The sequence below is a fragment of the Xenopus tropicalis genome, chromosome 3, assembly GCF_000004195.4.
Source record: "Xenopus tropicalis strain Nigerian chromosome 3, UCB_Xtro_10.0, whole genome shotgun sequence".
In the NCBI taxonomy this organism is placed as follows: domain Eukaryota; kingdom Metazoa; phylum Chordata; class Amphibia; order Anura; family Pipidae; genus Xenopus; species Xenopus tropicalis.
In genome coordinates this window covers 94,864,454-94,873,377 of record NC_030679.2, presented here as the reverse complement: position 1 = coordinate 94,873,377, position 8,924 = coordinate 94,864,454, and the positions used below count along the sequence as shown (strand labels likewise).

General features: G+C 36.8%; 1 protein-coding gene across 3 annotated transcripts; it reads right to left on the bottom strand.

Annotated features, from left to right (window-relative positions):
* Window positions 1–283: 283 nt before the first annotated feature.
* Window positions 284–8,088, bottom strand: terb2 (telomere repeat binding bouquet formation protein 2). 3 transcript variants are annotated; one of them, XM_031899141.1, is made up of 8 exons: window positions 7,943–8,076; window positions 6,129–6,210; window positions 5,926–6,059; window positions 4,869–4,930; window positions 4,126–4,199; window positions 3,277–3,371; window positions 2,010–2,057; window positions 1,159–1,236 (listed from the first exon to the last, which is right to left on the bottom strand). In XM_031899141.1, exons 1-7 carry the CDS (start codon window positions 8,034–8,036, stop codon window positions 2,044–2,046), a joined length of 555 nt encoding a protein of 184 aa, XP_031755001.1. In that variant the 5' UTR covers window positions 8,037–8,076; the 3' UTR covers window positions 1,159–1,236; window positions 2,010–2,043. The 3 variants fall into 3 exon arrangements, with proteins under 3 accessions (XP_031755000.1, XP_031755002.1, XP_031755001.1); XM_031899140.1 differs by lacking the exon at window positions 2,010–2,057 and having other exon boundaries at window positions 284–1,236; window positions 7,943–8,075; XM_031899142.1 differs by lacking the exons at window positions 2,010–2,057; window positions 6,129–6,210 and having other exon boundaries at window positions 284–1,236; window positions 7,943–8,088.
* Window positions 8,089–8,924: the final 836 nt, after the last annotated feature.

Here is an 8,924-nt window from a genome sequence, read left to right as displayed (position 1 = left end):
GTGTTAACTTTGTATTGGCAACATTTGCCAGAAATAGTAGGGGTAATAGCCTTACCATTCATCTACAGTATACATGTAACACAGTGATGTGATGCAGTCTGGAAAACAAAGTGCCTTCCTGTGAGAAATGAGAACCTGTGCCTCTGAAGATGCCCCCCTGTAGCTCCCCATCTATTTTTATACTGATTCATGGTACATACATTGTGCTGCTGTCAGTTACAGAGCTCAGGGACTGACTCACAATACTGTATATATTAAATATATAAAAGTCACAGTAAAAGGCTGACTAGTAATTCATTTTGATTTTTATTACATGGCAACTGTGAAAACAATGCAATATGCATTAGTATTTAATAATCAGCCCTGTAACACCAGCTTCTATGACATGTTAAGATTTTTTCTGCTTGATAATTTGTGACAAACCCTAAGCTTAGCTTCTCAACAGCCAGAACACACTGAGCATGTGAGTGTCAATGGCACTTATTACTAAATCCTAGATGGTAATCCCTTGTATAAAACTTTGTAGGCCTGGACCATTACTATTATAGAGATTTTGAAACTTAAGGCTGGTGCAACAAGTTCAGTCTATAAAATACAGCATTTCTACCCATATTTGTTTCTAGGGTTTGTTTTCCTCTTAAATTTCAAAAAGTTTAAGTAAATTTCAACACTACTTCCAATATAAATAAAATATTGTCTACAAATTGGATCTAAAATTCAATATGGCATTGGTATATAGAACTAATTGTTCTAATCTTACTAAAGGTAATAAAAAAATGAACATATCACGGCAGACCTTTAGTTAAATATCCTATGCCCAAGCCTGTGGAGCACCCAAGGAGATTTGAATCCCTTGAGGGATTTTGATAAATGGTAAAAAGGAATAATGGTATAATAGGATAATTTTACCAAAGAAATTCCATGCCCATTCAATGGGGCCCCTACTGCTTACTATTTAAGGTCCTGTTACATTGTGTGAATTATTTGAAATTTTAACTTCAAATTAAGAAAAAAACTCTGCTATTGACCTTTTTATTACTCCTTGACAATGAAAGAACTAGATTTCATTTTTAAAAGTTCTGCTGCCATACATCACATGAAATGAGCTTTATTTTTTACTCAGGATATTTTTTTTATGTTCATCTTGAACACAAAAAGCTGAATAATCTGCAGTGTTGGGTGTAAAATCATGCAGATCCCATGAGAATTTCTTCATTTCCTCAATGGAAATATAATCTGTTGAAAATTAAAAATAATTTAAATAACACTTTATTACGCATGTCAGATAAGAGAGTTTTGTAGCAGTGCATACATTTTAACTACTGTTCTATTTTGGATGTACTTTTAATAAAATATTTGTTTTTGAAATATTTTTCTTTAACATCTCATTAACCATAGGCAATTTTATTGTTATTAATACATTGTTTTTCTAAAATTAATTTTACCAGATCATATATAAAATCTATAACACTCAAACAAAATGCAGCCAGAAGGGCTGCAATGTTTGTATTTAATTTAGATGCAATCAAGGAGTGCAGCCCAACATCTTGCATTTTTTACAAGTGCTCCAGATTTATTTAACAATTTCTTATAATTACAAAAATGCAGAAGCACTAGCCAGCCCTTTTCACGTAATCAAAGCAAAATACTCCCTGTTGTGCTGTTGGACAGTACAGTATAGAAACTTGGGTAGGAACTCTTTCTGGTATACTGAAAAGAGTAGGGAACAGAGCAGATTGCTATTTTAGAAGGAAAGGTTAATAAAGAGTTAATCTCAAGCTGCAGGCATACCTTCAGTTCTCTCAATAGTGCCCTTAAGTCTCCCCATATTTCTCCCGTTGAGATGATCAGAAGCCAAACAGGAAGAAAATACGCTGAGCTGTGTAAAGAAAGTTCCCATAATGCCTCACTCCTGCATCGAGACCCAGACCAAGTGAACATGCTCAGTTGGTAAGTGCTTATGGCTGTATTTACATAGACCTTTCTGATAAAGCTTACTTAGTTTTTACCTTTTTTTCTCCTTTAATTTGCTAACGAGAACCTCTAAATTCGCAGACCTGCATTTATGATTGGAGGGTGTTTACCAATGCAATAAAAGTATTAATAGTGACATAGTTTTACCATACATAGTTTTATTATCACTCCCCCTTTTTTCTCTCTCCTCTCAGAGTTTGATGCTTTAAATTTAGCCTGATACATAGCATGACAGGCTTATGACGTGTTTATATCTATGTAAAAATAAAATGCAATACTGTAACATATATAGTTTGGGGATAAAAATGAGACAAAGCAAAAACCACTGCATAACCTAGGTGTTATGTGACCACATAAAAGCAAAAGTCTGCAGGCTCAGTGCTCACATAACTCTGAGGTGACTACTAATATCTTTATAAATCTCAGTATGGGGTACATTACGCATTATAATCTACAGTTTCTGAGTGTAGTGTCTTTTGAACCAGGAGCACTCCAAATGGTACACGCTGAAGAGGGGTGGCCTGCACAGGGCTCAACCATCTGGGAGCACGCTGAAACAGGGGCTCAACTGAAATAGGAGCACATCAGTATGCAGTAACCAAATATCTTGTCTTCTGTCCATATGTCTTTGCAGGGAGTTGATCCAAGTGAAGAAGTTGTTATTGCGTGTCTGCCTCTGAAGGACAAACAAAAAACTGAGAAGAGGAAGTGGAGACAGGGAAGAGGAGGAGCTATGGCTGAAGATACAGTGGGGGTAATTTATCAACACTGAGCAAATTTGCCCATGGGCAGTAACCTATGGTAACCAATCAAATTGTTACATTCATTGTTCTTCAAGCAGCTGGCTGTAAAAAAGCCAATCACTGATTGGTTGCTATGGGTTACTGCCCATAGGCAAATTTGCCCAGTGTTGATAAATGAGCCACAGTTTGTCCTTCCTCCAGCTGGGAGAATATCAACACCAGTTGTCCTGCGCTGACAGGTAGGGCTGCCCACAAAAAAGAAGGTTGAGTGAAACTTGAAAAGGTTGGTTTAAGGGAAGGGGAGCTTTACTGGAGAGGGTCCGTGCCAGGGAGTGGAAAAGGGCATCTTGAAAGGGGGAACCAAACCAAACACTGAGTGGCAGGGAGTGAGATCAGAAAGTCACAGAGGAATTCCATGAGCATGAAAAAGCATGAGGCCAAAGGTCAGGTTATGAAACTCCAAGGTGACTTGTGATATCCTGATTAAGCCCTGATAATAACTGATCACTCCATTCATAAAGATATAATTTACAGGATATTCTTGGCTCTTATATATTACCTGTGAGCATATTATTTACAGGGTAATTCTGCAGAGTATAAAATGTGACTTCTTCTGTAGTGTCTTCTGTAGTGTCACTGTAGTGTATCTGTTTCCTACAAGATAACAAAAACATTGCTGTAAATTGAACAGATTAGAAATTATGAGATTTTTTCCAGTTATATACCTTACATAATTTATCTTTAATATACTTCTATGCCCCCTCCAACACAAAAAAAACAAGCACAGAGGGGCGAAGGGGCCAGCATTCCCTAGGCCCCCTCAGGGTGGTGCTAGAGGCTTAAACGCCCCTATGTACCAGGGCCAATTTACCCAATTTAACGCAAAAATAAAATCCGTAGTTTTTTTGCGTTTTGTGATGAAAACAATAGGCAAACAGTATGTTTAGTACAAGCCCTATTAATTAAAAATTAACTCATGTTGATAAAGGAGTACACTGCCTCTTTAACAAAAAAAAAGTCCAGATATCGGCACTCACCAAACGATATAGTCAAAGGTCGGGTGCACACCATTTGTCATATTAGCTCCATAGAAGGCACTCACGGCATACAGACTGTAAATTGATTCTTTATTGGATGTCCAAATCTACGCGTTTCGCTCCGCTGAGGATCATCCAATAAAGACATCCAATAAAGAATCATTTTACAGTCTGTATGCCGTGAGTGCCTTCTATGGAGCTAATATATATATATATATATATATATATATATATATTTTTTTTTTTTTTTTTACATTATTTAATAATTTGTAGACTGGTATCTGTTACCTGTTTGTCTTTATCTCATACATCTTATTCAAGTCAGTGTGCAAAAACTGATTCAAAATTTTAGCAAAAATTTATTTTCCTACCCATTATCTGTTTGCGCATTTCTCTGCTGGTTTTCTGTATTGATACAAGTCGGTTCTTCATTGTTGCATATATCCTGCATGCAATATAACAGTTATGTGTACTTTTCATCTTTTTATTACCTGTCACAAATATTTTTATGAGGTTTTGGTGAGGGAATACATATTTAGAATTACTGTCATAATATGTGGAGACCTAAGGTGCCCCTTACGACTGTATAAAAACTGGATCCGCACAAAGTATTAAAGAGATTATTAGGCTTATTGGTTCAGCGTTGATTTCTTTAAATAGCTACAAGCATAGTGCTGTTGTGCTGCTTCCCACACTGTGCCTTTATAGTTAGTGCCCAATCCCCCCAAAACTTACCAGCCATGAGCCTCCAGTGTGGCCCTCTTGTTCCAGGTATAATACACTTGCCTTTGCCACACGCAGACCAGTAAGTAAATTAAATAAATATTAGTGAAATAGAACTATAAGAAATGGGAAAAGAGGAAAATAAGAAAGAAAAGGGGGAGAAAAAGAAGACGCATCCCTAGGGCTATCAACGGACACTACATTGTCCATTTTATTTGCCACAACTATGTAATAAACCAGTTCATTAGATGAATGGATCCAGTTTCTAAACCTAAAACACTTTATTGCAAACGTTTAAGCAATTGATCCAGTTGTCCCTTATGAAAGCTCGTAAATGTCTATGTTAATGGTAACCTTAAACATATGCAAACACTTGTATAATTACACTGACCTGTTGTACAGAAGGACCATTTTCCTGCTCCCAGAAAAAGTTGCCAATTTTCCTTCTAATTTCTGTCAAAAAAAGTTATGAAAACTATTATTATGAGTGTGTATTTATAAAGTGTCAACATACTCCGCAGTGCTGAACAATGGAGTACTAGGTCAACCCTCCTTAACGAGCAGTTTTTCATATTTTTATTCATTCATTTCAACAGCATCACTCAGGAACATAAATTAAATAAATTAACAGTGCCTATGTTATAAGGAGAGGGTAAAGGGAGGGAAGGTGCAAAGTGCCAACAATGTACCTGCTTCCTTGAAATTAAATGTGTCATGCTCCCTGCCCTCCATTGCTCCTCTATCTGTATGCAGCTCTTGGGGCAGAATGTTAGTCTGCAAAGAAGGTGACCATCTGATGGCACAAGCTGTTCAAAAGCCCTGAGAATGTGTTAAGAACAAGGTCCCCTTGCCCCTATAATACTGCTCTCTGTGCTACAGCTTGCAACACTTTATGGGTACAGTGTAAAATGTGTGGGTTCTAATCAGTTTATGGTGTCTTAGCAGTCAAGCAGTTGCACTGGTGTCTATAGTAAATGGGGCCTTTCATGTCATTTATTTTTTTTATACCTTAAACCACAATGGATTCATACTCTGGCAGTGCATGCCAATAACAAATATGTAAATCTACTCAGTAAAAGTTGACATTTTGCTGAATCATACACCAGATTTTTTTATTAACATATATCCACATAGCAACAGATACAGTCAAATTTACAGCAGACTCACTCCCTTGGGCTCTTTGGTAAAAAAAAAAAAAATAGCAATTGTGTTCTCTGCACTAGAAAAGCCAAAATTCCAATTAGAAAACCAGAATTTTGACTCTTAGGGGCAGATTTATCAAAATGTGAGTTTACAGCTTAAAGGGGTGGTTCACATTTGAGGTAACTTTTAGTATGTTATAGAATGACCAATTCTAAGCAACTTTTCACTAGAACTTCATTATTTATTTGTTATAGTTTTGGAATAATTTATCAAATGTGTGCAATATTTTGTAAAATGTTACAAACCTTCCTGCAGACAAAATGGTGGAAGAATAAAATGACCCAGAGATGCCATATTTTTAGACTGGGCGTTTGATTGAAGAAAACTGGTGTGGAAAACCGTAGCCTTGCTTTCTACATAGTCCTTGCTTTTGTAGATCCTGGCCAACAATAAAAAGACATAAATATTGTGTATTGCATTCATGATACACTGGCACATTAGATAGTACCTCTGCGTGTCAGGGTGAGATGCATCACTGCTAAAAAGATATTCAGCGTGATAATGATTTGTGATGACTCCTCCTTCAGCCTCTGTATCACAAAAAGTTGGTGACATACAGATTAGTGTTTGCCTATTGTTGTAAAATTATTTATTATTACAGGTGTGGGACCCGTTATCCAGAATTCTCAGGCCCTGGCGTTTTCCGGATAAGTGGTCTTTCTGTAATTTGGATCTTCTACCTAAAGTCTACTAAAAATATAATTTAAACAGTAATTAAACCCAATAGGATTGTTTTGGCTCCAATAAGGATTAATTATATTTTATTTGGGATCAAGTACAAGGCACTGTTTTATTATTACAGAGAAAAAGGAAACCATTTTTAAAAATGTGAATTATTTTATTAAAATGGAGTCTATGGGAGATGGCCTTTCATAATTCGTAATTCATAGCTTTCTGGATAATGGGTTTCTGGATAAGGGGTCCGATACCTGTACTATACAGAAAATAATGACTTAAAGAAATAATTGTGCCTGGTTTGCAAAAAGTTTCTCATGATGAAGTAAGATACCTTACTTCAATATGTTTCTTTCACCCAAGATCTTGCCTCATTAACAAACTATATATAAGCGCAGAAATCGTCAGAATTCACCATGTTTTCCTATCCAATGTTTTATCCAGGATTGTAGTATTATAGTGCCTACTGTAACTCTTTAGAAATTGTGTGAAAATGTTGTCAAAGTAAATACATGTGTCTCATAGGCAGGTTTCTGGCCTTCTCTTAAATGCCCTCCTTTATGTGCTATTTCATCAGCACAAAAAAAAAAAAACTAGCACGTGAGTGCAGTAGGAACCTTGTAACCATATGCCTGGTAAAAGCAGTGGATTTTCTGTCTTTTGTTAGCTCACCCTTTTTGATGTTGGTCTCTAAGATTCCATGGCCCAATACTTTGCGCTTATGAAATGTAATATGATCAAAACTACCACTTGCAATGTATTTTATGGATTATAATTTTAATGCTAAAATATGCTATTTTGTGTAGCGTGAGGCATGCAAATACATTCTATTTCAGGTTAATGGCACAAGGAGTGGTTCTAAACTATATACTAGCACACAAGCCCCCTTATGTAATAAAAATATGTTACATAGTTACATAGGGTTGAAAAAAGACCAGAGTCCATTCAACCCATCCAAGTAAACCCAGCACACACAACCCACACCTACCAATCTATACACTCACATACATAAACTATAAATACAACCACTAATACTAACTGTAGATTTTAGTATCACAATAGCCTGTGGATAGTAACCAATAAGATGTTTGATTTATAAACAGGTGACCAGTAAATTCTACCTGCTGATTGGTTGCTATAGGTTACTGCTCCTGGGCAAATTTAGCACCTTTTTTCACATAACCCCCAAGGTGTTTTGACAGATGCTGCTGTCAGACAGAAAACAAAACACCCAGGGGTGCAAATTTGTACCTGGATAGTAACCCATAGCAACCAATCGGTGATTACTTTTTTTTTCAGCCAGCTGCAAGTTGAACATTGAAAACAAACAGGTGATTGGTTGCCATGGCTTACTGCCCAGGTACAAATTTGCCCAGTGTTTATAAATGAGCCCCCAGTGTTGCAGGGCTGCACAGATTGCATTTAAATTAAACTGCAATCAGTGTAGTTGTTTCCCTGAGGTAACCTCTGCTAAACATACCTGTAAAACAAAATGGCATGTATTAACAAATCTCTTTCTATTTTAATAGGTAATATTTCTTTGTCAAATGGGAAAAATGTTGGCATATGTAACAAAAAATAGCTAACCCCAGAGACTGCATATATCCTGTTGCACACTGTTGGAGAACCATGCCTTGCGTCCTGCATACATGTTTAGGTGGGAAAGAACACTGATCTGCATAAAGTGGTGGGATATGAGAGATTGCCACCTAGCCACAGCTAATAGGTTTGTCGGCAGCCTCCTGAAGGTCTGCTCAGTGCTGATTGGACAATATACAGCTATGTGACATCACAGGAAGGGGAGTAGCTAAATGGGGAAGTTGGGTTTTTTACCTCAGAATTCAGAGTTCATGTTATTTCCACCTCAGTTTCCTTTCCAATATCATAAAAAAAAACAGAAAGTGTACTTTACTGTATATTTTAAATATAAGAAGGGACATTTTTTCTCTGTTCTGAGGGAAAAGAATGATGTTAGACTCTGCTTTCTTTCTAGCTCATTTGACTGTCCCAAAAAGAATTTAGCCCCACATAGATACTCCTAAGATAACACAAGGAGTATTTTGACAGATATTTCTTCTCCATTTCTAGTTATAGTAAGGGCCAGATTTATTATGCCGTATTAAAAACTGCAACAAAATTCACCACACATTGCCAGGCTTCACAGGGTTAAAAACGGCAAAAAAATCTAGTGTTCCGACGGCAAATTTCTCCATTCATTTTACACAGCTTTTTACACTGTTTTTCGGCAAATTTTTATTTTACTCAACATAATAAATAGGCCCCTAAGAGTATCTCATGGTTCCACTCTCAGTAAAGAGGCCCGTTTGGGTTGCTCGAGTGGGAACCCTGCACCCTGTAGAAGGTCGATCTCTGCAGGCAATGATTCCCAGGAGTGTGATGCAGGCTCCACTCATAAACTTATTGTTTGGGAATCTGTAGAAGTAGGTGAATTAAATTCATTGTAAAGGAGTGAGTTTGCGGGGAAAAAAGAAAATACAAAAACTCTCTCAAAACAATCAAGTGTTCAGACAATGACAAGATGTCAGTGGCTCAAGAGAATTGGGTAAAC